The sequence below is a fragment of the Vipera ursinii genome (assembly GCF_947247035.1).
Source record: "Vipera ursinii genome assembly, chromosome: 3".
Taxonomy (NCBI): domain Eukaryota; kingdom Metazoa; phylum Chordata; class Lepidosauria; order Squamata; family Viperidae; genus Vipera; species Vipera ursinii.
The window spans coordinates 65,914,259-65,942,044 of NC_139516.1; the positions used below are offsets into that span (position 1 = coordinate 65,914,259).

Genomic DNA, 27,786 nt, shown 5'->3' on the forward strand with positions numbered 1-27,786 from the left:
ACAATAGTAAGTCCAGGTATCATTGCAGAGCTGTCACTGTGAGCCAAGTGGGCAAAAAGTGTGGCAGAATGTAGTCTGGATTCTCAAGAGGGAGGGGCTGCATCCAGAGGGCAAAGAGGCAGTGAAGTATGGTCTGGAGTTAACATGGCTCCTCCCTAGCAATCCGCAGAGCATATTTATAGTAATACAATTAGCTGCCTTAGTTTGGCAAGATTTCTGATTATAGGTGAGGAATAAATAAAACTACTCAGAAGTAACTCCACATGTCTTTCTTGGTTCCTGGAAGAGGCTGTCAAAAAGGAACACTAGAGTTTTTTATTACAAGGCTTCTTATCAATGTATGGAAATGTTTTGGTGTAGTGGCCTTCCATGTAAAAAAAAAGTCTTCATACAGTACTCATGTTGATTTAAGTATGAAGCCTCTGCTACATTTACATTTATTTCCACAACACTTTGGGTTTGCTCTACAAATATGTAGTGATCTCAAAACTAAGCATGGTTGGATTTTATTATAATCTGAACGGGAGACCAAGCGAAAATGTCAAAGCTGGAGAAAAAATTGGAATTTTTTTTAAAAAAATATCCCAGATGGCAACAAGAAGTTACTTCCTTATGGACGCTAAGAAAACAACATGGATGTAGCCTTGTAGTCACCAGTTAAGCATACTGTAACACAAGGTTAACTTTATCCCACTCAACTGTCTTTTGGAAATGCAAGAGAAACTCAACATGAAGTCAACAAATTAGATGATGTTCTGCCCAATTCATTGTACAGCTTACTGCACATTGCTTCTTGAGACAAGGCAGTGCAATTTTTTTGCACTTCAACACAAGCTGAACAAAGATGTGTAAAGCTTACAACAGACTGTGAACTAGTGAATATAACTTAAATGCACCATGCAAAGAGGAGCCATATTTAAACAGTCATTCAAAGAGAAGCAAGATTTTAATTTTTCCAGAGCCAGAAGTGAAAATCCTCCCTGAATGTTCATATGGAAATAAAGCTGGGTATTATAATGTGATATAAATAATAGGTATTTTTAATTGGACAATCATTTCTTTGTTTTTGAGTATCTGGTGCAACAGCCCTTGGTTAGGTATCTCATTATGTAAGTAGAATCCACGGTTCCATGAAGGAGGCAACTCCAAAGAGTCAGGCAACTCCAAAGAGGGATGAATTACAACCCTGTGTATAAGAAGCCATCTTCTGCCAATCCATCCAAACGTTGTGTTTCTTATCTACATTAGGACTGGGGGGAAAAAATCATAGTCATGATTCATATCGTTCTCTTCAGGTTGTCCTTAGTATTTACGCAAAAACCTATGGCATATGATCCATTATGTGATGAGCATTTGGATAAAAGTATCCAGAAATATTTTGGCTTTCATCCGGAGTGTTATTTTCCTGTGACATGGTCTACTGGCATTGTTTCCTTTTTTATGAATGGAAGTTTAATGTTAGGGGGGGCAGAACCATGAGGAGTGATATTTGGCTTTTTTTGATCTTCAGATGCTTGCAAGAGTTGCTGCATACTCAGCTGGAATATAAGGCGGGGATCCTGACCAGGCAAAGACGGGCAGTTGCAACTTTCCCTTATTTTAAGTGCCTGCAAACAGAGAAAGGATGTGTTATGACACAAACAAAAAGCTCATCACCAACATTTACCCCAGAAATACGTAATTCCAACAAAAACCTCAATTTTGCCTCATTTACAGTTTAATATTGTTGGCGTGGATTGAAAACTTCTCTGAAGTATTTTTTTTTAAATATAGCTGTAACACTTCCACCTATTTTGCACACTATTAATACTTTTAGAAAAAAAATCAAAGTGACTTTTTGATTTGCACATGGTCTTCTCAATATTGCTTCTAAAAATTCACTAGCTGTAGACCCAGTCATTTCCACTTACCGATCAATAACTTCACAGATATTTGCAGCGGCAGTGTTTTCTCCTATTCTCTTGTTGAACATAAGCCACTGCATGACTGCATTAATGTCAAATGGTATTACTCAAGCCAAGCATAGTGATTTGGGTTATTTCTTAAAAAGAGGAAATTCAGCTCCTTTCATACTAATGTAGCTTTTTAAAAAATCTTGCAGTTGTTTGGTGGTTGTTCTTTAGTTTTGTTTTTGTTTTGTTTTGATAAAACAGAGTATTGTATTCATCTTCCCTTCCTTTAGTTTATTTATCTAAATTAGCAGAACATCGGCAACAGAGCCAAAGTCGCAAAAGACACAGCATAGCTTAAAGTAGTATTTTGAGGAGGTAAGAGGGGCCTGATTAAACATACTTCATGCTGTTTTATCATCCATTAAATACAAGATGAAGGCTATAGGCATGAGAGATAGAGGGTTATGCTCAGCATGAAACCTTCTGAAACTTTAGGCCAGTCAAAATGATATTTGCAACAATTTCCTGTATGAAGATTTATTGCTGGCACTGAAAATTTAGACTCACCGAGGGAATGCCTTCTGCAGGATATTTTATTTTATTTAGTGCCAATAATGTTGTGGACCACAAAGCAGTTTAAAACCTGCTACTGGGTTTTAGTTTGACCTATGGTGCATTGCCACAACAGAAATACCCCTGTATAGATACATGGAAACAAATATCGGTGAGATCTATTGTTCTTCATTTGGAATAAAATTCCATTTAGTCCAATTACGCTTCCTCAATAGTGTATTTTGGTCTTCAATTTAAAAAAAATGGCTGCTTGGATGTATCTGCATGTGGAAATAAAGTCTTAGGTCGGGGAAAATACATTTTTCCACATTTACAAATCCCATCTGTTCAATGTTGAAAAAAAGGGTAAGGTTCTGCTGTGCTGCCCCATTTCCATCATTCCCAAACGTGTTCCTGTGTCAGTACAAGGAAATGAAAGACTTTTTTTTTTGAAGTATGGACAGAATCTTATGCAATTTGCTTCAACAGAGCAGAATAATTAATCATGAAATCTGTCTGCAAATTTTAATGCATACTCGCTATTTAGACGTTCCCAGAGTTAAATTAGGAAAATAATGAATATGGCATAGGGAGAAGTTTGACACCTTTCCTTCCAAATGTTTCCAACAGCTTCAAACCCCAGAAGGCAGCCAAACTTAGGAAACAAGGATCGCTTGGATTTCTGGAATGAACTTTATCGCAAATAGGATACTGTGGCAGAACCTGGAAAGCCTGCCAAAGCAATTCTTCAGACTGATTGATCCCTAGCGCCATAAAGGCAGAATAATCGGTAGTCCTCGACCTACGACCACAACTGGGCCCCAAATTTACATTATTAAGCAAGGCAGTTGCCAATTGAGTTGTGCCTCATTTTATGACTTTTTTGCCACAGTTGCTAAGTGAATCACTGCAGTTGTTCCCTCGTTCAATTTTGCTTGTCGGAAGCCGGCTGGGAAGGTTATTAATAGTGACCACGGGACCTTTGAACATTGCAACTATCCTAAATATACATACATGCCAATTACCAAGTGCCCAAATTTTGATCACGTGACCACTGATCCTGCAATAGACATAGGTGTGAAAACTGATCATAAGACACTTTTTTCAGCACTGTTGTAATTTCGAAGGTCACTAAACGAATGGATTTCCTGTACTTTGAGTCTCTTGGTCAAACTTAGTCCCTCCCTTTTCTGAGACGTCCAACACTTCATTCTAAAGAAAGGGTGTCAAACTGCCGGCCCACAGGCCGGACGTGTCATGTGAAAGCCGCGCCCACCACATTGCCAGCAATGGCAAAACTGTCCCGATACATTGTGCAACGTCACATGACGTTGCAAGTTTGATATGTCTGTTCTAAAAGCGCTAATTTCTCCCCACATAAAGAGCCCCTCCAGGAGAAGGATTTTTTCCCCGGATTTAAACAAGGGAAATCATCCATCATTTACACCCTTCAATTGATGCTAATTTCATTTTGAAAGCCTGCTAACGTTAAAGGGAAAGCTGTGTTATCTGCCCCTTAACAACAACTTACCTTCTTCCAGCATTAACTAGTGCTAATTCCTTGTTTGTTGTTCAGCTAGCCCCATTTCTTTCACCAAAGCAAGTAGAAAACATATGAAGTTATACAGCATTAATTTATTATTTTGATGTATACGTCTGCCCCAACTCAAAGCAATGCTGGGTGGAACACAGTTAAAATCAATGCAATAGCTAAAACAGCAACAGGAATAACCACAAAATAACCAACAACAACGAATAGCTTGTAATGAGGAAAACACATATTATAACCATACAGATCAAATGAGCACACCAACCATTTATCCTAGAGCTTAGGGGGGAAAGCCAGGTTTGTATGTCTAAAGACTTGCAGAGCCAGAGCAATAGCATCTCGGGAAGATGCTCTTCTAGAAGACAGGCACCATGAGAAAGAAGGCCTGCTTTTGAGAGCTCTTCAGATACACTGATTAATGGATGGGGTTTGCCCATCCTATTGGATCTTACAGGGCAGGCAGAAATAACGGGAGAGCTGTAAATGCAATAATTACAATTCAACTTAGAGCAAACTAGGTTGTCTGGATCTTTTTCAGTCAGGGTTCAGGTAGGGTTATGGGACTGAGATCACGCTCTTAGATGACCTCTGGTGGAAGTAGGATGGTCCAACCATCCTCATTATTCTTGACCTCTCAGCAGTCTTCGATACCATCATTGTATCCTTCTGGACCTGCTTTGGGAGTTGGGGCTGGGTGACATTGGGTTGTGTGGATTTTCCTCCTCCTTCTGTGGTCAGTTCCAGTCAGTGTTGATGTCAGGAGGAGGGAAGAGATCAGACTGTAGCCCCTACTTTATGGGGTGTCCAAAGCTCAGTTCTCTTTCCTCTCCCGTTTAATATTTACATGAGGCAATACATAAGAAAGGCTGAGCGCCAAAGAATTGAGGCCTTTGAGCTATGGTGCTGGAGGAGACTCCTGCGAGTCCCTTGGACTGCAAGGCGATCAAACCGGTCAGTCCTGACTGCTCTTTAGAAGGCCAGATCCTGAAGTTGAAATTCAAATATTTTGGCCACCTAATGAGAAGGAAGGACTCACTGGAGAAGAGCCTCATGCTGGGAAAGGTTGAGGGCAAGAGAAGAAGGGGACGACAGAGAATGAGGTGGCTGGATAGAGTCACTGAAGCAGTAGGCGTGAGCTTAAATGGACTCCAGAAGATGGTAGAAGACAGGAAGGCCTGGAGGAACTTTCTCCATGGGGTCGCGATGGGTCAGACACGACTTCGCAACTAACAACAACAACAACAAGGCAATACAACAGTTCAGGGTGAGGTATCATCAATATGCTGATGATACTTAGCTTTATATCTCTATCACAGGACATACAACTAGCTGTTGGGCCTTTTGTTTGTTTTAAAGTATTGGCTAAGTTATCAGTGTGAATAAAGAGAACACTGGAAAATGGGAGCCTTATAGAAAATTCTATTGCAAATTGAATGCTGGAAGTTGGCAATTGAATGCAGATTGACAATTGGATACTGGAGGAACAGAGGAAGCTGAATTGGGATGTAAGAACTGCTCTAGAGCAGGGGTCTCCATAGTTGGCAACTTTAAGGTGTGTAGACTTCAACCCCCAGAATTCCTGAGCCAGCCATGCTGGCTAGAGAATTCTGGGAATTGAAGTCAACCAGTCTTAAAGTTGCCAAGTGTATCTTTAGTTGTTACAAGTAATGCAATATTCTGTATCTTTAGCTGTTATAAGTGAACACACTATATTTAAATTTCACTGAACATTTCTTTTTACCAGTAGGGTGAAGGAAAAAATAAAATCCATATTCAGTGTCACTATACACATTTATGTTTTGCCTTATATTTTCTTTGGGCACACTTCAAGTACCTTGGCTTGTAGTTTTCATTATATTTTGGAGAAAGTGGTTAAGCCAAAAAAACAAAAAAACAGATTCTGGGACTGATAGGAATAAGTATTGTATTAATATAATTATCAATGCATTTCCTTCTTCCATGTGTTAAATTATAAAAAGCTGCATGTTTGCTTGATTAATTAGATCAAACAATGCCAATACTTGACAGTCCCTATCTAATTCCCAGTCTCAACTTTCCTGGGAAATCCTCCTTTTATTGAACTGACTTAGAAGGAATCCTAGCTGAATTGAATCTTAGCAGGAAAAATAGCCTAATCTTGGCCCATTACCATCTTCGCCATTTAAAACAGCTCAAGAAATTCACAGCGTGATTAAAGCGCTCTCCTGATATTTAATCTGATATCAGCTGTAATCCATACTGCATCCCAACGTTCGTTCATTGTTATTTAGCATTTTTAAATATTATTTATTCTTTGGCAGACAAGAAGGCATGGGCTTACTAGGTGAAAGATACGCTGTCCATGTTTCAACTTCATTTGGGCTGTGGGGCATAACAGATCTATAAGAGAGGTCTGGAAGGGATAACTACTCAATTAGAAATTACTAAGCTTTCAACAGTCAAAAACAGAAGAAAAGATGAAGATCCCATGTTGGGAAATAGTGTCTTCGTTTATTTCTGCTCATAAAGGCTCTTTCAAGACACAGGAACTCTTGCCAGGAAAAGAAGCATCAGTCCTCAGAAGTACAGTTTAAAGCCCAGCAGTTGCTCCTTTCTTGCAAGGCAGAGACCCCTTAAATGTGTGTTCAATGTTAGAAACACTTTCTTGACACATACCTAGAGAGCACAAGCAGTCTATATTGTTTGATAGCGTGCGACAGCTATTAAAAATGATGAACTGAGAATTATTATTTCAATTCTGCCCTTGTGAACATTCCACATTATGGCTCAGCGTAAAGTCCGCACGACATTTAATGTGATCAGAGACGCACAAAGACAGAACAACACGATTTACCTGAAACTTCTAGAACTTTCCTGAGCCTGCAGTTAGCATTACTGGTCGGACTGATATTTCTTACAGGTTAGTAGTTCTCCCCACCCCCAATCTGGCATAGCATCACAAATGTATACAAGTTGGGATTATTAACTTCACAAAAGTTGTGGTATTTGAAGATGGTCTAAAAGTTAAAAGATAAATTATGCCGATGGAAGCTTTAGCTGTGTCTTGTCTAATAGGAAATGTCCACACAGATTATGTATATATATATCTTAAAGGAAAAGGTTCCCCCGCACATGCGTGCTAGTCATTTCCAACTCTAGGGGCCGGTGCTCATCTCCGTTTCAAAGCCAAAGAGCCAGCGCTTGTCCGAGGACATCTCCATGGTCATGTGGCCGGCATGACTAGACGCTAAAGGCGCATGGAACGCTGTTACCTTCCCACCGTAGTGGTCCCTATTTTTCTACTTGCATATTTACGTGCTTTCGAACTGCTAGGTTGGCAGAAGCTGGGATGAGTAACAGGCACTCACTCTGTTACGCGGCACTCGGGATTTGACCCGCCAAACTGCCGACCTTCTGATCGACAAGTTCAGCGTCCTAACCCACTGAGCCACCGCGTCCCTTATTATATATATTAGGTGCCCTATTTTATGACAGCCTCTTTACGCCACATCCCTTACGTATATAAGTATACACTGTACTTTCTGCCAACTTCTGGTTGCATCCCCAAAGCAGATGCCACCTGCATTATGTATACAGAAAACAACATCCACTGTATTACTTAAGAGTTCAGGTTACTGGAAGTATGATTACCGTTAAAAAGGCCAGGCTGCAAATTATCCCCAAGGAACAGGACTTCAAAGGTTTGTAAATACCATTTTTGTTTTTGCAAACCTTACAATTTTATAATCAAGTAAAATAAATTTTAAACAATATATATATATAGTCTCCTGAATTACAGTGCTAACCCCGGCCTCAGTTTCAATATGTCAAGTAGAAATAATCCCAGTTTTGGAACCAATGACACCGTTTAAAAAATAATTTATGGTCTCCACACAAGTTTGTCTGCTTATCATCTGCTTACACAAATATTCACAGATCGGCAGCCTACACGGTATCCTAAATTATACATTCCCAGAATACTTTTCTCCATCTATCTTCGATCATCCAAGTGTTAAATTTCCCTTCTGACTTGCTTATCTTAAATCTCTTCAAGCCAATTCTGTATTTCAGATCTCTCCTCAAGGATTTCTTTTTCCATGCTAAATTGAAAATCTCCTTCCACTTCTTGCTACAAAAGTAATAGCTTTTCCTTAAATAAATGTGCCTGTGTTTTAAAAAATTGTCATCTTCCAGTCTCAGCAGATTAGAAGCGAGAATGAGTTCTTAGTTTCTCAATGTAAGTAAGCATTTGGTTATACTCATGGAAAGTAGTATTCATGATTTACTGCATCAAGATTCCTCTCATTTCTAACACTATGACATTAAGTGGAGGGTTAGATCTGTAAAATAACAATGCCATCTTTCAATAAGAATATAGCAATATATTTTAATATGCATTATGGTCACAAAACAGAAAAACATGAATGTAACCATATCACTCTTTCCATTTCAGGAAGTATTCTCTAGCATTAAGGTATGTGGGGTTGCTTCAAAAGAAAAAAATATATATGTGAAGTACAGTAATGGAAATGACCCACAATCACAGCTGTATAGGTTGACATTTGATTAGTAAAAATATGAAAATCCCTCCTTTTTGAAACTAACAATTAAACTTTAGCAGTTAGCATTAACTTAATTAAGTTCAGTTGAATGATTTCTGAATAGAGATGCAGGAATTATACAGTAGGATTCATTCAAATTTTCAGCTAGTTTGTAGACGAAAACTGGAGAGAGGGGACAGAACTGAATGCTTAAATGCTTAAATTTCCAGCTACAGATCAGAAATGTAGACTTAAAGATCTTCTTCAATATTCCCAATAATTTGAGAGTTGTGGAGACTACAAATTTACATGATCCAAACAGAGAAATTAACAAATATTTTAACTTATTCATAAATTATTTGGAGCTGATTATTTAGAACAGTTAAATAAAAAATAACACTGAAGATCAGAAGAGAAGGAGGAAGAGAAGAAAGGAAAACAGTAACTAAACTCAGGGAAAAGGCATTTCAATGACAAATTTTATTCAGTGCAAACATGTATGCACAGTGCTGAAACTTGGACAAAATACAGTATCTCAACTTTACTGATGGAGTCTGAGATGGCAACAACTGTCCTGGGAAGGGATCACATGAATGTGATGGATAGTTTGTTGAAATCATCAACTCCATTTGCAGCAAATTCTTTGTCTAGGCTTAATAGGATTTTTTTTTAAAAAATGTCAATATCATACTGTTTTATGTCATGTTTTTATGTAATATCCTATGATCATACTTGAGATACCCTATATCAAGGGTGTCAAACTCAATTTCATTAAGGGCTGCATCAGCATTACGGTTGCCCTCAGGGGGCCGGGTGGGTGTGGCCTGGGTGGGTGTGGCCTACTGGGTGGGCGTGGCTAAAGTGCGTATGGCCTACTGGGTGGGCATGGCCAGCTCTACATCGTTCGCATCAAGGGTGCCTATTGGGGCCTGGGCAGGAGTGGGACAGATCTGAGGGCCTCTGGCAGAAGGAGGGTCTCTGGGCCAGGGCCACGGCAGTGGGGGCCATTTCCTCACTGTTTCCAGGATGGCTTCACGGGCCGGATCTGGCCCCCGGGCCTTGTGTTTGACATGTCTGCCCTATACAGCAGGGATCCCCAATCACTGGTCCATGGACAAGTACCAGACCATGGCAATTTGCTTCTGAATATGAGCAACAGGTAGTCCTCAGTTTATGGTCATTTATCTAATGATGGTTCGAATCTACGATGGCCTCGAAAAAAGTGACTTACAGCCTGTCCTGGAAATTCAGACTGTCACAAAACCTCTATGGTCACATGATCACAATTCAGTGCTTGGAAACTGGCTTGCATTTATGACAGTTGCAACATCTTGCAGTGGTCACCATTTGTGACCTTCCCGGCTAAATTCCAACAAGCAAAGTCAATTGGGGAAAGCCAGATTCACTTAACAACCATTTGATTAACCTAACAACCATGGTAAAATGGATATAAAATCGGGTCTGGTCATGTGATGACTCACTTAACGAATTCCTTGCTTAGCGATCCAAACTGCAGTCCCCATTTGTTTGAAGTTGAGGACTACCTGTTCTGAAGGATGCAAAAGTATTTGTAACATTAATGCTATTTTCTTCAACTGAAAATCTGATTCATTATCTACTTCACTGTCCCTTATATATGTATATGGGAGGGTGGAAGAATCCTCCACAGTATGTTGGGGATCTCACCATCAACATACTGAAGGAAGCACATATGTTGTTCTTATCAGTTCACATTGCCCAGATCCTCCAGTATGTGGCCTCTTTGGACATGGAAGCTTTAAAATTGCAAGATAACAATGTGGCAAATATCAGAGATTAACATGAAGATTAATTTGGTCATTTGATCTTGCTTAGTGTGAATCTCGCCTAATGAATAACTGCAAAAGGTCCCAGTATGGTGTCCTTCAGTTCTAATATGTTCAGAAATCTCTCCTTTGATGCAGTCTAAGCTCCATGCTTCCTATGTGTGAAAGAGAGAGAGAGAGAGAGAGAGAGAGAGAGAGAGAGAGAGAGAGAGAGAGAGAGAGAAAAGAAGAAGAAGAAGGAGGAGGAGGAGGAGGAGGAGGAGGAGGAGAGGAAGGAAGGAAGGAAGGAAGGAAGGAAGGAAGGAAAGAAAGAAAGAAAGAAAGAAAGAAAGAAAGAAAGAAAGAAAGAAAGAAAGAAAGAAAGAAAGAAAGAAAGAAAGAAAGAAAGAAAGAAAGAAAGAAAGACCAAGGTTGGACATGTCCACCGCCACCACAATTTTATTGAAGGACATCTATCCGCCACTATGGCAGTCCAATGCCCACAAAATAACCTCTCAAAATTCCAAATGTGCCACTGATCCACGAAGCTGAGGATTTCTGCCTTAGGCTACAACATAAAACTCTACTTAGGCTTCCTCTAACTGTGAATTTCCCACAGGCTTCCTGTTGGCTGCCTTCATTCTCTGGTCTAGATGATATTTAACTCAGCAGAATTGTTATGTTTCTGTACACTTATTAAATACAAGCATAATTTATATTCCATGTGTCCAGCAAATCCACAAGTAATAGAGAAATGATGCATATTTCTATATACTTCATTATACTGAGAATAATATTAATAATAAGTCTTTATTGATTAGCCCTTGGGCCATATCAAGGTGCAAAGTTCCAGCAACAAATTGTTACTAAAATTTGATAAAAGCAATTTAAAATGCAATTTGATAAAATACAATTTAAAATGGAATTAGAATAAAATACGATTTAAAATGAAATAGTAATAAAATACAATCTAAAATGAAATTGTAATAGTGTACGATAATTTAAGATATAGATAAAATATGATAAAATTATATTTCGGAGTCGCCCTTGCAATCTACCCCAATCAGTCCCACATATGCAGATCTCAACTGAACCATTTTGTTTAAGTACTGTGCTACGTTAAATGTTATTTTCAAGTTCTGGCGGGACATAAGGTAAGTTATTTTGATATGGGGATCCCAATGGGTCATTCGTTTGGTATATAGACCAAGATACCTGTCTCTCACCCTCTTATACAGGCAACAGTCAAATAGGATGTGAGCCAGGTCTTCTACCTCTGCCACTCTGCAAATGCAAAGACGCTCATTGTAGGGTATAGCATGAAATCTCCCATATCTGACCACTGTATCAAGCTGTTCGAATCTCACTCTCGTAAATATCTCCCTAAGATGTTTTGGGAGTTGTAATTTCAAATAACTGTCTACTTGAAAAGTACGTTTGTATTTACTCAGTCATTTCAGGTTACCCACCTTACTAAGGATAGCTATATCAGTTTGTGCTTCTATATCCTTAACTCTTTGGGCAACTCTTTTTTTGGATTATTCTCCTGTTATGCAAGAGACGGGAAGGCCACAGCTTCTTACAAAATTTGTTAGTTTGGTGATCCAGGAGATTTGTGATTGTAGTTTTATTTGCTCTAGTAGGCATAACTTGGGGAGTCTATCAGTCTCCATTTCATTAACTTTGCACCACTAGTTATTTATACTGAGAAAAAGTTTTATGTGTTACTAGATGAGAGGCTCCACTGATATCAATTACATGAATTCCACATACAGGTAGCTCTCAACTTACAACCATTCATTGAGTTATTGTTCGAAGTTACAATGGCACTGAAAAAATAACTTATGACCATTTTTCATACTTACAACCACTGAAGCATTCCCCGGTCACGTGATCAAAATTTGGACACTTGACAAACTGGTTCATATTTATGACAGTTGCAGTGCCCCAGGGTCATGTGATCACCTTTTGCAACCTTCTGACAAGCAAAGCCAATGGAAAAGCCAGATTCACTTAGCAACCATGTTACTAACTCAACTACAGAAGTGAAACCCTTAAAAAAATGTGGCAAGAAAGGTTGTGAAATGGAGCAAAACTCACTTTAACAACTGTTTTGCAGTTAACATGGAGGAGTAGAGTAACACAAACTTTTCAATACCCAATGGCTAGGGGACTAAACAAATGAATGAGACAGAATAATAAATAGATCATACATGTATCCATCCACTTAGTATTCTTACGACAGAACATCTGACTGGGGGGGTGGGGGAATGGAAAGTCAATTATAAAAAGCAACCCCTGTCATCTCAGGTTTTCTCTACACTAGCCAATTTCTGTACTGTTTATTTTATTATTATTTTGAAGTATCTATGCATGGATTGTAAAACACAGTGCAAATTGACAGCATGCAACCTGGTGACAATTTTGTTTAGGAAAAAAGGGAAAGACAAAGTAAAGCATCATTGCTGGCAGATTGTAAAACACATTATTTATATTTATCAGCAACACTTTAAAGAGAGGGGACACCCTCATTATCTCATTTCTAAGTTATTTCATGTGGGGTGAAACTCTCTGTGATTAACAAATAAGACAGAGCACACAAGGTTTACAAAGGGTGACTGACCTCTGGTATCAGTCTGTCTAATTGTTCAGCTCGATTCTCGTGTGATGGGTGTGTAGAAAGCCATTCTGGTAATTGGGGTTCATTTTGCAGAGTCTTAGCCAGTTCCATTTGCTGCCAGAAGACAGAACTGGCTCTTACGTCCATACAAGCCTAGAAAATATATGCAAAAAAACTGCTTAGTAAAGGCATTCTCAGAAACACCTCACACAACAAATTAGAAATCCTGTAAATATCACTGGATGCTCTCTTGACACAAAGAAAAGTTATCTATTAATCATATAGGTTTCTATGGGAATTTCCTAAGACTTCAGCATGCTGAAACTCACAAGATACAGTAAGTCATTAGGTTTTTGGGAAAGTGCCTTTGACTCAGTCTTGACTCCTGGTGACTACCAAGACTAGTCCCTAAAGTTTTCTTGGCAAGATTTTCAGAAGTGGTTTGCCACTGCCTCTTTCATAGGGCTGAGAGAGAGTGACTGGCTTAGCTGTACCTAAGATAGGTCTAGAACTCATGATTTCCCAGTTTGTAGCCTGATGACTGGCTCAAACATTGAGATAATTTATAGCCTTGATAAACTAGATTCAATGTTTTTCTGAAGTCACAATCTTCATTAGGCACTGCACTGTGACAGTAGGAAGTTGCTGTCAGCAAACAAGTAGCAAGAGAAAGAAAGCACAGGAATACTCCTGAACTATTTTTATTGCAAGAACTGAGACATACCTTATTATGAAATCAAAGTAATTGGAGGACCTCCTTACTTTAGAAGTGAATGGAATAATAATAATAAGAAAATAAAAAAAATCCAGCATAACTATTGAATTGTTTTATTCCCAAATCAGGCACTCTTAACTAAAAAAGAATTGAAACAAAACATGATTAAACCTGTAGAGCAGCACAAAAACAACAGAATAAGGCTACCTACATTGAAGCTTGTTACAAGGAAACAGCAGAAGTATTAACAGATGCCAATACTGTAATATCAAATACCAGCTGATTACAAGAAACAAATCAAGTAATTTGCAAAATTAATTGCTGTTGAATGCTTGAAAATTTTTGGGGGGGTGACAAGGGGAAGCCATCGTATTTAACAACTGACTCACATGCAAATATAGGAAAAGGAAATACCAGTTCTGCAAAAAGAAACAAAACCACCTAAACTAAGATATGGACCATTATCAGCAAAACAAATGTGTGTGCGTGCACAAACAAACACACACACAAATACACATGAAAGAAATTGCTAGACCAACGTGCAAACAATAAAAACAAGGCTTTTAAAATAATCTTTACAAATACAGGAGGTACTGAAGAAAATACTACAGAAATAAATGGTTTTATTTAACAAATATTTGTAGCCTCACTGACTCCACTAAATGGAAAACTATATAAACCCCAGGATCAGACTGGCTCTGAGCTTTCTGGCTTTTCATAAAGCCTGAAGATCTAGATGTGCTCCAGGGCTCAGGGTCAAGAGATTAAATGCCCATTGAGAGATCTTTAATAATTGGGGGGTTTTTTTGGATTTATCTTCTGTGACCACTATTAAGTTTTTTTTCCCTTCGCTTTTAGTGAAAAATTGAATTTGTGAAATGGGTGGCCATATAAATCAATTTAATACATTAAATAAATAAGTGTGTAATTAAATATTCATATACTACTTATATGTGCGACTCATTGTAAAAAGCTGTTTTATAATGTAAGGGTATGAATCTGGTATGGTAAAGCATGCTACAGTTGCCTAGCACCTGTTTTCATACAACTCTCTTGGCAACAAAAACAAGTTTGGATTTTCATGTCAGCACCACAGTGCATGTATGAAAAGCAGTGGAGAACATGTGGGGTGTAGGAATGTGTTATGTTCTATTGTTTAATAAATGTTATGGATTGAAAGAAGATAGCTATTTGGGTTTCACTGTTTACTCCCATCTTTTCTAGTACTGGTCAGTGATCAAATAATAAAGACTATTTTACTTACCCCATCTTCCCTTTACTGAAAGGAATGAATATTATCATAATAAAGTAGTGACAGTGTGATTTTTGTATAGAAACCATTGAAATTTATTCATCATTTTATAAACAATAATATCCTGGAAAGGAATTTGAAGAATTCTGGTCCACAAATATAAAGGAAAGTTATTGATATTGCTGTTAATTAACATGTACTAGGGGTCCCCAACCCCTGGTCCATGGACCAGTACCGGGTCGTGGCATGCCAACCAGTCCTCACAAAAAAGCAAAGCCACATCCACGGGATGCAGGCAGCACACAAAACCACACACCCGCCGGTCCGTGGAAAAACCTCTCTCCACAGAACCGGTCCCTGGTACCCAAAAGGTTGGAGACCTCTGCACTAGAACTTCAGCAACAATATTTAACTATGATCTTGTATTTAGCAATCCAAACAGTTCACATATTCTAAAATCCTAATATATACTGTTTTATTATCACTAGGTGGCAGTGATGGTATTTAATAATATGCATGTCACATGTAGATTATAAGTGCATAGTGTATTAAGAAATGAATGTTGGTGGAAGAAAATAATCCCGAGACTAAAACTAAAGATGAAAAGACATCACAGCTAAAGGGGGAAGCTATTTGTCAGCTACACCATCTACTGAGAATTAATTCAACTGAAACTTTAACATGTTTTTAAGAAAGGCAATTCTTACCTTAGCAGCAAACCGAAGTCCAACCTTGTCAGCTTCAGCTTCTAAAGTCCTGTTGTATGGCATATCAAAAAGTAACTAGAATGAAAGAAGAACAAAAGTACCCCAGTGTTTACACTTGCTACTTTCTGAAATAAATCAGTTTCTTATCAAAGGCTACCTGAAAATTATCCTCATTGAATTTCTGCTAAATGCAAGGGTGCATTTGTTTAGTAACAGAAATAGAGCTTAATAGTGAGTAGAATTTTTAAAGGGGGGAAAAGTTTTGGAGCACACATGGTGAGCAGGATGGGTCTATCGGCACTTCTTTAAATCAAATGCTTCATTTCCTGGATTAAGAAGATCTGGAAAAGACATGGCTTACTTATGTCTGGTTTTCTTCCAAACAAAGCACTGGACTCTCTACAGTTCTTACTTTATAAGAATACTCAGGAGTATAGATTTATTGTTTGTTTATTGAAATATACCCCACTGAAATCCAGACTCTTGGTAGCTTACATTTGGCCCAGTGGTTAAAGCATCAGGGTAGAAAGCAGGAAACTATGAGTTCAAATCCCACCTTAGCCATGAAAGGCAGATGGGCGACTTTGGGCCAGCAATTCTCTCTCAGCCCAACCCACCTCACATGGGAAAACAGGAAAAGGAAGGTGTGTTACGGACATACTTGCCAAGGTGGAATATAAATAAATAACCAATTAAAGGTAAAGGTAAAGGTTCCCCCGCACATGTGTGCTAGTCATTTCCAACTCTAGGGGCCAGTGCTGATCTCCGTTTCAAAGCCGAAGAGCCAGCGCTTGTCCAAGGACGTCTCCGTGGTCATGTGGCCGGCATGACTAGACGGCAAATGTGCACGGAACGCTGTTACCTTCCCACCGTAGTGGTCCCTATTTTTCTACTTGCATTTTTACGTGCTTTCGAACTGCTAGGTTGGCAGAAGCTGGGATGAGTAACAGGGGCTCACTCTGTTACGCGGCACTCGGGATTCGACCCGCCAAACTGCCGACCATCTGATCGACAAGCTCAGCATCCTAACCCACTGAGCCACCGCATCCCACAATAACCAATTAAAACACTATATATATATATATATATATATATATATATATATATATATATATATATATATTCGTAGATTCTCGCGGGTGTCTGTATGTGTAGATCTAGAGTCTCGGGTTTCTTCCCGCGTTCCTTTCATCTTCATATATATAGGTTTTCGCGGGTGCCTGTATGTGGATCCTTGGTTTTTCGGGTTTTTCCCCGCGTAGAACTAAAGGTGTAGGCGCAACGTTTCGACGGAATCCCATCCGTCATCCTCAGGCTTTAGCTTCCTTCTTCTGGGAGAAGCATGTGGCTGTTTGTTCCTCTTTTTGTTTGTTCCTCTCCCCCCCCCCCGGCAGTTTAAAAAAGGAGGAACACTCCGGCCTTATGATGACGGATGGGATTTCGTCGAAACGTCGCCACAACTTTCTGAAGATGAAAGGTACGTGGGAAGAAACCCGAGACTCTAGATCTACATATATATATATATATATATATATATATATATATATATATATATATATATATATATATATATATATATATATATATATAAAATACAGAAATAAAACACAAAAACCACAACTCTGCTAACCATAAACAGGCGGCATCACTTCCCAAACACCCATCTTCAATTTCTTCTGAAAGGCAGATGCCAGTGCTAATTGATTCCCCAATGGAGGTCACTCCAGAAAGCCTATTCTACCAGATGAACTGCTTCTGGGCTTTGGCCCGCTCAGCCTCCCCAAAATGGGGAAGAACCAGCTGTTTCTAATCCCATTGTCAGGAATACCAGACATTCTGTATAAAATTTTACAGCCAAGCTTTAAAGAGCAACATAGATGAAAATCTACAGTTTAAATCAGATGTTAATAAGGATCGTGGGCAACAGCCAACAAGCCTCTAGTCTGCTAGCTTTTGCACTAACTGTAGCTTTCAGGTAATCTTTAAAAGCAGCTGCATGTAGAGCTTGTTCAGTAGTTTAAGAAGATGGTGATGAGGGAATGTAATAAGATCCTCGGTGGGGATCAAAACCCTTGCTGGAAACGTAGGAAATGCTAAATGCTGCCATTTTTCCTTGCTGCACACTACTGTCTTGTGCATTCTATAAATTAAAATCCAAAAAAAAATCAGAACCAGTTTGGTGTAGTAGTAGTTATGGCATCACTATGACTCAGCAGACTTTAGTCCTGCCCTTGGGCCTGAAGCCAGCCATTCTCTCTCAGCCCTAGGAAGCAGGCAATCTCAAAACACTCCTAAAATCTTTCCAAGAAAACTGCAGGATCTAATCCAATCACCAGAACTGTCAAAAATAATTCAGAAGTATGCACAGAAACACACACACAGACACACACAATCGAGAGAGATAAGAATGACAGGTACCAGAGGAGCTGACACCCATGTGTGTTACATTGGGAATGTATTTCTAGATTTTAAAAAAGTAGCATATCACAATTTACCAAATGCAATTTAAATACATAAATGCATTATCTTTTGTTTATACCTTTTATAGGTAGTCCTCGACTTACAACAATAACTGGGACCAGAATTTCCATTGCTAAGCAAGGCAGTTGTTAAATAATTCACACCCAATTTTACAACCTTTTTTGCTAGGGTTAAGTTACTCCCCGCAGTTGTCCAATTAATCATACAGTTCCCGCATTCATTTTGCTTGTCAGAAGTGGACTGGGAAGGTCACAAAAGCGATCAGCCACAAAAGCGACAACACTGCAACCATTGTAAATGCATGCCGGTTGCCAAGCATCCAAATTTTGATCACAGGGGTATGGAGATGCCACTAGGGCTGTATAAGTTACTTTTTTCAGTACAGCTGTAACTTTGAACAGTGACTAAATGGCTGTAAGTAGAGGACGACTTGTACGGTAGAAGTTACTGGTTCCATTTTGCAGGTATAAGTAATAAACAAAAATCTATCCTAATTATCCAAGACCAATCCCTGACCAAATCTACTTTTATCTTATAATTGTTTGTAAAGAGCAAATATAAAGTAATCATTTACCTAAACATAAACATATTATAATGGCATGGAAAATAACCAAGCCACTAGCCATGGCTTTCCCAGTTATCTGTGGAATGTGAGAAGAGGCTTTATTTATGTATTTATATATATCTATACCCACAGGAAATAAAAAAAATACATTCATACAATTTAAAATAGAAAGGTAAAAAAAAAACTACTACAACACAGAAAACAGTAATAAGCTACTACAAAGCAATATCAAGGCAAGATGACCTGAATATGAACTGTATAATTCTGATGTCAGTTATCTTTATTAGTTGCTTTTCGTCCCTGGTTCTGTATTGTCTTTTAACCCTACTAACTGTATATATTGATTTCATACATAGCTCAAAGTCTTCAGCCAGTGTGGCATATAAATCTGAGTTAATAAACAAACCCATTAATCTCAAAAGATCTTTAAGGGCCCCTAGGAAATGCAAAAAGAAAAGAAAAGAAGATTCTAAAATCATCCTTTTCAACTAGAAATGAATGTGAAAGACACACAAAACCACGGTATTTTGCTGCTATCGTCCAAGTCGGTGTTTCTCAACCTCAGCCATTTTAAAACACACAGACTTTACTCCCAGAATTCCCCAATGACCAATCTTCAATCTCTTAGTATAACAAACAGGAAACTTTTTTGAAGGAGTAAGAATAGCACACCCACCCAGATACCTTTAGAAACTAGGAAAAACCAAGCCTAACCCTAGAGCAGGGGTCTTCAAACTTGGCCCTTTTATGACTTGTGGACTTCAACTCCCAGAATTCCTCAGCCAGGCATGCTGGCTGAGGAATTTTGGGAGTTGAAGTCTACAAGTCATAAAAGGGCCAAGTTTGAAGACCCCTGCCCTAGAGATTTCCATGGTAGCTCCTTCTAGGAAAAAAAACAATATATGCTGCCCCCAATTTTTCAAGTTGTGCAACATGAAGAGAAAGAAGCTGCCAGATATAACAAGAAGGAAAGAACTGGTCTTGGCATCTTTTGAACTATAAAGAAAGCTCAGTGCTGAAGTACCATTGATCACCCTGACAGTTCCTTCAGCTGATTTAGGCTAGGCAAACTGAACTGTCTTTTCCTACTTCTCTGATTTTATTCTTGACTGGCCGGAAGAACAGGTTGCAATAAGAAGTTTTACAGGAAAAATAGGGGCATTTGTAGGCTTTGGAGCGTTCAACCACAGGAAGCCAAGGTCTGGATTATTTCTGGGTGATCAGGTTAAAGGAATAACATAAATAAAAGAGGACAGCTCACCACAACCTGCACGCCATTCTTCCAATATTTAACACCACAAATGAGGACTGCTGCAACTGAATTTTAAAGTATTGATTCTAGGAAAGTCTTACATTACTCAGTAGAGTACATGCAACTGCTAGAACAAAGTTTTAAAAAAACCTTTTTTTAAAAAAAACCTGCTCTTGGTTCGGAGAATTTGCAAAGAAAATAAAAGAGTACTACATTTCCTAACATTCCCTCCCAGTTCTCACAGTCCAAAGTTGGAAAGTTAAATAATAATAATAATGTATTTCATGAATTAGTCCATTGTTTCAATAAAGAGAGCCAGTTTGGTCTAGTGGTTAAGACTCCATGTTAGAAAGCAGGAAGCTGTCAGCTGTGAGTTCTAGTCCAGCCTTAGCTATGAAAGCCAGCAGGGTGACTTCAGGCCAGTCACTCTCTCTTGGTCCAACCCACCTCACAGGACTGTTGTTGTGGGGAATATAGGATGAGGAAGGTATGCTGGATATGTTTGCCGCCTTGAGTTATTTGTAAAAATAATAAAAGTGGGATACCAATACTGACTAATCTAGTGAGGCATGCACCCTCCCAATTAGCAGATAAAAGGATTCCCAGTACTGCCAATGTCAAAAGAATGGGCACGTGTGGGTGAAACAAAGGTGAAACGGACAGCATTTCAGGCTGAGGATTGTTTCGCATCAGACTAGAGAAAAACCTCATGATCCACCAAGGATCAAAGTAGGACCAATCTAATAAAATGAAGGCGATCACAGATGAGATCCTGGTTAGTATCCGTACTCATTAATTTTTAATCAGGAAGATCACATTCTTCACACCAGCCTACGGAGAAAAGTAATGAGGTTTGCGGTATCAGCTATTCATAGAAGCTAATCCATAGTTTCGCCCAGCATTCCAAAATGCAATAGCCCTCTGGATCAGACTTGAATCTATTGTTTGCAGCAACTTGTTTCCAACAGGAACTGGCAGCTTTAAGATAGAAGCGATTTCAAACTGATCTGTAAGATACATTGCAGGACTCTGTTAACTTACCTCTTGAAACCTGCTCTGGATCCACTGACCTATCACAGCTAAACTGTCTTGAGGACAGACAGCCCAAATCATGGTGAGCAGAATAAGTGAGAAGAAGTCCAAGAAGTGCATCAGGCTTGCCTTTTCTGCCTTGAAACAAAGGGGGGGGGGGGAAATGAAGATATCTTTTTAATTCTTCTCTCATCATTCGCTTTTCCTATATTTTAGTCCTGAAATAAAACTACAGGGACAATGTTTAAAGTACTTTTCCCTCATTAACAATGACAGCCCAAAATATACAATCAAATTACCCCTCCCCCCCCCAAAGAAAAGATGTAGCAGAAGGCTCAGCGTATCAATGCTTGTTAAAATGATGGGGGGGAAACATGCACCAACCATCTGGCAATTAGTTTAAGAACGTAAGAATATCTCTGCTGAATCAGGCCAACAGTCTATCTAACACGAACATTTTATGTCACAGTGGCCACTCAAATGCATTCAGAAAGCTTACCAAGTAGGAAGACACTTGTTCTCTTCTCATATTCTCCCTAGAAGCCATATTACCTATAATTCACTTTCAACAATGGCTTCAAATTCAAAAAGCGAGTGTTTTAACCTTGAAACATTTTGCACATTGTCTATTGTGAACTCCTGGTAAGTGATTAATCACTAGATGATTAAGACTAACCCAGTTTCTTAGTGCAAAATTATCAGTCTATCCCACTGCATTGCAGAAAATATGACAGTCTCCACTATGGCAGTTAAGATTTATCCTAGTGGGACAATTTTTAGGTTAACATTTCTTTTAAAAAAAACACACAACAAAACAAAACTTACGGCATGTCCCAGAATAACATGAGCAATTTCATGTCCCAAAATGAATGAAAGCTGATTGACATCTGACACGGCACTTAGCAAACCAGTGAAAACAAACACTTGTCCATTCTGTAGGCAAAAGGATAAAATAACCATTTAGAAAGCAATTAGGTGTTTTCTTCTCTCTCCCTCTCTCTCTCTCAATTATGCGCCATCTTTTCAGGTATTACTTACTGGAAGTGCAAATGCATTCATGTTAGGCTCTTCTACCACATGGATAGTCCAAGTAAATTCAGAGAATCCTGGAATGTCCTTGTTGCTTTCAGTTAAATGAGTGACAACTTTCTTGACCACCTGGTAACGAGGGTCTTTTTCTGGCAATATGTTATTCTTAAATTGTAGCATCCACTGAAATAGTTAAAAAAGAAGGTGGGTGGGGAAAAGGGAAGGGGGGAAAAAGCACAGTAGATTAATTGTCTCAAATGACTCAAGCTGCAACTCTATATGAATATCTATGGAGGCCACTTAATAAACACATGAAAGAATATTAATCAGGAGAAAAACGCTATCCCTCGTGCCACAGTCTGCCTGAGATAAAGTTTAGGAAATTGAATAGAGGGCTTTTATGCGGAATTTTTTTTTTTACCTTGGTAAAAGAAAGTAAAGCTTACAGCGTAGTGTCCACATCAGGGATGTGCAACCTTGGCAACTTGTGGACGTCAACTCCCGGAATTCCCCCACCCGCACAGCAGTAGAAGTCCACAAGTCTTAAAGTTGCCAAGATTAGAAGCCCTAACAGATTTCATCACAACGTATCAGATAATGGGTAGGACTTGTTTAATGAGACTGCAATGCCTGTTTACATCACTTAGCCACACCATGTCCCCCTCCCCACAATCTCCATCAAATGTAACCTATGAACAATCTTTGAAATCAAAAGGAAATACACCCTTATGGTAGCTACAATTCAGCTCCATACCCTTCCCACTGGATTGGCTTATTAATGAAGGTGGAACAATTGTTCTCATTATAAAACCCTGTCAGGAAATGCTAAAAAATCAGAAACCACTGTTGCATTTAAGTGCCATTATAAAGCAGCTTCTCCTTTGATGCTTTAAATATTCTTTGTTCCTCTCATTCTCTTCATTTTCTCTTCCTTCCACTTCTATTGTCAACTGAAGCCTTCACCACACAGAAGGCAGTCATCATATATGCAGATAAATGCCACTCAGATCCTGCAGGGTAACCAAGACAGATAAGCAGAAGAAAGGAGAATTCTTGCTGCAAATAATACTTTTCTTCCAACTACCTCCTATACCCTTTGACTTCTGCAACACATAAAAAATGGTGTCTTGCCTCAAGGGTATCATGTAACAATTTCTCCCCAAACAACAAGAAGCTGTGCTGCTTCCACAACAGGAAGTTCAGTTCAGCTTTCAGCATTTTGACCTATCCAGTACACTCTTGGATCAAACCTTACTTTTAAATTCTTTTTGATCAGTCAAGTTTAAGCCTCTGGACAGTAACTGAGTGTAAACCAAGGTAAATGAACAGACGGAGACAAAATTACCGGGGTTACTTTTTCCCCTGCCCTGCGTATCTTTGTGGCATTGTATCTCACCATTGTACTGAGATCCAGAGGCAACAGTTCCGGAGAGCTAACTACTTAACATATGAGGCAAGCCACAATCCTGACATAACCAGGTTTTGCTAGAAATGTAGCAGCCAACCTTGCCAATGCTCCTGGCACCTTATGAAGCTTAGTAATCAGAGGCAGCAACACTACAATTTCCTGACTCAAGTCAGAGGTTTTTCTTCTAAGTCTTGCCCAGGAAAGGCCAAAGTCTGTCAGTATACCCGGCCCAGTCTGACATTCCACTGAAGCCAGAGATGAAGAAATCTTCCTTAGGAGTGGCTCAAACTTGTCAAACAGCCACACCAACTTCCCTGGCATTTTGAAAACCCAGTGATCGGAGAGAGCAAAACACCCACCCACAAGGCCAAGACAGGAGTGTATCTTATATTAAGCTAGGTGTCCCAGAAGAGCTTTCCCCCCCCCCCAACAGTTTCTGTGCAGGATGATTTCTGCATTGGTTTAGCGTAAATTACGCCCTTTGCTGGAGAACGTGGCTGCTGCTATGCTGTCTTTCTGCTATCTTTGCTATCTCTGCCTCACAACAGGTACAAGGTGCATATTTTAAAATGTCAAGGTTACATAACAAAGTTTGTTCAGAAGGGTTGGTGAATCCTGCTATTTTCACAGCATTCTATTTCAAAAAAACCAGGGTTTTATAGTCTATGATGAACTTTTTTTTCAAGGTAGCTGAAATCAAGAAAGTTCACCAACAAACCACATATCTGAATCATATACCCTCTTGGAATCACCATCAAAATTAAACCAGAGCTGATTCGCAGAGGTCTACATACACTTTTTGCAGATATTGAACTTATTTTTATTCATCAGTATCAAGCCAACCGAGTGTCATCAGCATACTGATGATACCTCTGCCTGGTGATGGATAAGCTCATCCAGGAAACTCATGTAGATGTTAAATTGGAGAGGGAAGAGCACTGACCCCTGTGGCATCCCACACAGCAGACACTGAGGGCGGAATCTCTCCTCTGCAACCATCATTGACTGGAACCAACCCTGCAGAAAAGAGGTGAACCAGAATAACACCAAGCCACCCACCCCCAATCTCTGAGTAGGTCTAGGAACCCAGGGTTGATGGTATTGAAAGCCACCAGGCAATCAAGTAAGGCAACGATGGACACAAAGTCACCATCCCACCCATGCCACAGATCACCCAAAAGCACAAGCAATGCTGCTTCCATACTATACACAGCTCTAAATTCTGACTGGGGAAAAAATGCAGATAAATCACCCAAGTCCTCTGAAGTTGCTGCATAACCACCTTCTCAATCGCCTTCGTCAAAAAGGGGAGGATGGATACAGGATGAAAGTTTGTCCAGCATCATGGGGGTCCAGTGATGGCTTTTTAAGGAGGGGGTGCACCAAAACCTTCTTAAGATGCAAAGGAACAGCCTTCCCCCACTGAAAGAATTCACCACTGCTAGACCCACCCACACGACACACCCTGGGCCACTTTCACAAGCCAAGAAGGGCAGAGATACTAGCAAAAGAATACCCTTAATTTCTACCAACCCTTATTTTGATATCCAATCGGATATCTGCAAAGATATATTTTCTCTAGAAAAGGGGCATATGTCTTTTCGGACATTAAAGAATTATCATTATTTCTAGTCAGCAATAATGATAGATAGATAACGTTTATTGTCATCCTTTACTGTGGGCACACTGGCACACATTAAAAATGAAATTCTGTTGCCTGCTTTCAAAACTGTACACATACATAACACACATATAGACATACTATATACATACATACATATATAACTACAGCCTTACATATAAATACATATAAATACATATAAATATTAATCACTGCCCATCTTGAACACATAGCGGAAAGCAGAAGCTTGAGAGTTCACAAGGCTGATATTGTATGGAACAAAACTGTGACTGAATCTGGATGCTCTGCTTTGGATACCACGAAGTCCCCTCCCAGAAGGTAACAAGTAATGGGAGAGAATAGCTGTTGTAATATAACAATGTCTATGAGATTATAAATTGTAACGGCTACAGGCAAATCACTAAGTCAGAATACCACAATAAAGGGATGAACTCAATGTACTTCATACATTATAGCACTTTGACAAAAAAAAGGCCATTTAAAAAAACAAGAAACAAAGGCTTTGTTTACCTCAGTAATTACCTACCATGTTATACTCAATTTCCGTCATCTCTGCAAACTGATCCTTGTGAAATACTACAAGCCGAGTGCGTCCAGTTATCGGTGTCTCCTCCAAATGCGTAAAATAAAAAAGGATAAATACAACTCCAAAGCTAGAAATTCCAAGGGCTATCTTCCATTTATTTCTTCTCACAGCTTCTTTAAATAACTCCTTCTTGTTTGGAGGAAGTGCATGCCACCATTTTCTTATGCTCCTAGAAGACACAAATATTACAATTTTCAAGCAACTGATATAGTATATAATCTTGGGTACAGATTATATCCAGATGAGAGGTTTGCAACTAACTTGGCTGTTATGAAGTCAAAGTAAAAAATAATAATAATAAAGTACAATTGTTTCTTAATCAATAAATCAATATCCTGCCAATTCCACCTAAGAACTGCAAAACAAGCTTTACAAATTGGTAAAATCCTTGAGTCTCTGTAAAATAATAAATATTTATTTTATCATATTTTAAGGAAATTATTTGTAATAAAAGATTCAGACGCATTTAGCCACTTCAACTACTTACCTGTAATACGAAGAAACATTTTCTTGTGTAATTTGCACTAGTAAAATAAGTGTTTATTTCATACTTAACTATGATTTAAACATATCCAACTAAATAAACAATTTAAGGTTTGCACTGAACCTTGAGTCAATTAAACAAGCCACACTACGGTTTAATGCAAGATGTAATCCTAGAGTCTGCAAGACATACCAATTATCAAAAGTAGAATAATCTATATTTAAGCCACAAACTGGTTGGAATTTTAAATATTTAGAATGTACATGTAGTATTTCTATGTATTTTTCTCCAAACTAACAAATAAGGCACCATATTCAATGCATGACAGAAACTCCCACAGTATAAAACCAAGTGAAGAAACTGGCTCGAATTTCTGGAAATCCAAGTTGGATTCTACAGAACAAACTGGGAACTCATTTTATATCTCAAATTCCTAGCAATCAAGATGCTACGTATGACTGATGTAGACCCAACAACTGACTGATCCCAAGTAGCACTGAGTGAGAAGCATAAATCCTTTCATTCCTTTCAGCTTCTATACTAGCATTTATCTGCCTCCTGGGCCACGAGACACTGTCCATATCACTGACTGGGAAAGTGCCAGAGAACTAGTCTGTTACTTTTGCTAGAGTACAAACACTAGATTCCTATACACTTACCTTCACAGTAGGGGCCGGCAACTCTGTCATTAAGTGGTGCGGTGGTTAGGTGCACATAGCTACAACTTATGACTTCCTTCCTACTTCATTGACTTTGCTTATCAGAAGCTGGCTATGAAGGCTGCAAATGCCAATCACGTAACCATGCCACTCTGCGACTGTCAGTCATATGCAGCAGTTGCCAATGCCCAAATCACAATCCCATGAATAGAGGGAGGTCTCAACTTCAAGGACTGGTTGTATTTTCAGTGCTGTTGTAAGTTCAAATGGGCACTGAACAAGGTTAAGGAGGTGGTGTAGTGCTCTCTTTAGCTTAAAAAGTGGAATGCAGCAGGCTGTTTTCTTCTGCTTTTTACCCAAGACGAAAATGCTACCATATGATGAGCTACATCAGTAACTTTAAAAGAGCTACAAGAAACTCAATATTTTCTTGCATTCTATAAGCTTTTATCAAAACTGCTCCTTTGTAAACACCCCACAAAATTTACAAGAAATTATGCCTACTTTTTTAAAGAAAGACTGTTACATTCTCTTTGAGAAGGACAATATTGATTAGTTACCTCCCAAGGATGATAGCAAAAAGCTTCTGCACTGGTTTCAAGATCATCAGTAAGAGTGGAGCTGGAGCAGCTTTCAGTATGGATGATCCATGAAAGCATCTGAAGATTTGGATGTTCTGAGTAGCAACATCTTGTAATTTCTGAGGCACATTAGCTCCAAATAATACATCTTTTCTCCTTGCCTTTTGCTGAGTGAGAATACAAGGCCTTCTAAAATAGCTGCATCTACTTCTACATATTTCTACATCTTTAGGATCTGGAAGCCATCTATAAGTTCTATTCATGATGTTTCCACAGTTTCTGGAATTGCCATTCCACAAATAAAATCTAATGCTGTTCTTTTTATTCCATGCTTGGCACTTTGTCAATTGATGCTGGGCTCCATTTAAAGTTTTACTGGAAAATGTATAAGGATTAATGCATTTTCCCCAATTAATTGAAGATGCCAACTGAATTAAAATACAGTTTCTTGAGCCACCAATGAAAGCCATCTCTCT

General features: G+C 38.9%; 1 protein-coding gene across 1 annotated transcript; it reads right to left on the reverse strand.

Annotated features, from left to right (window-relative positions):
- Window positions 1-915: 915 nt before the first annotated feature.
- On the reverse strand, window positions 916-27,786 carry OMA1 (OMA1 zinc metallopeptidase). Its single transcript, XM_083357736.1, has 8 exons — window positions 27,290-27,786; window positions 25,527-25,755; window positions 21,960-22,133; window positions 21,747-21,854; window positions 20,931-21,059; window positions 15,592-15,666; window positions 12,921-13,070; window positions 916-1,607 (listed from the first exon to the last, which is right to left on the reverse strand). Exons 1-8 carry the CDS (start codon window positions 27,778-27,780, stop codon window positions 1,398-1,400), a joined length of 1,566 nt encoding a protein of 521 aa, XP_083213862.1. The 5' UTR covers window positions 27,781-27,786; the 3' UTR covers window positions 916-1,397.

Bases quoted from the DNA above. Each gene is read 5' to 3' on its own strand.
- OMA1 (XM_083357736.1), bottom strand. From the start codon at position 27,780: ATGGCTTTCATTGGTGGCTCAAGAAACTGTATTTTAATTCAGTTGGCA. The intron at 21,855-21,959 runs GTAAGTAATACC...TTTTGCCTACAG, and splicing joins TGAATGCATTTGCACTTCCA to AATGGACAAGTGTTTGTTTT. The intron at 13,071-15,591 runs GTAAGAATTGCC...TATATTTTCTAG, and splicing joins GACTTCGGTTTGCTGCTAAG to GCTTGTATGGACGTAAGAGC.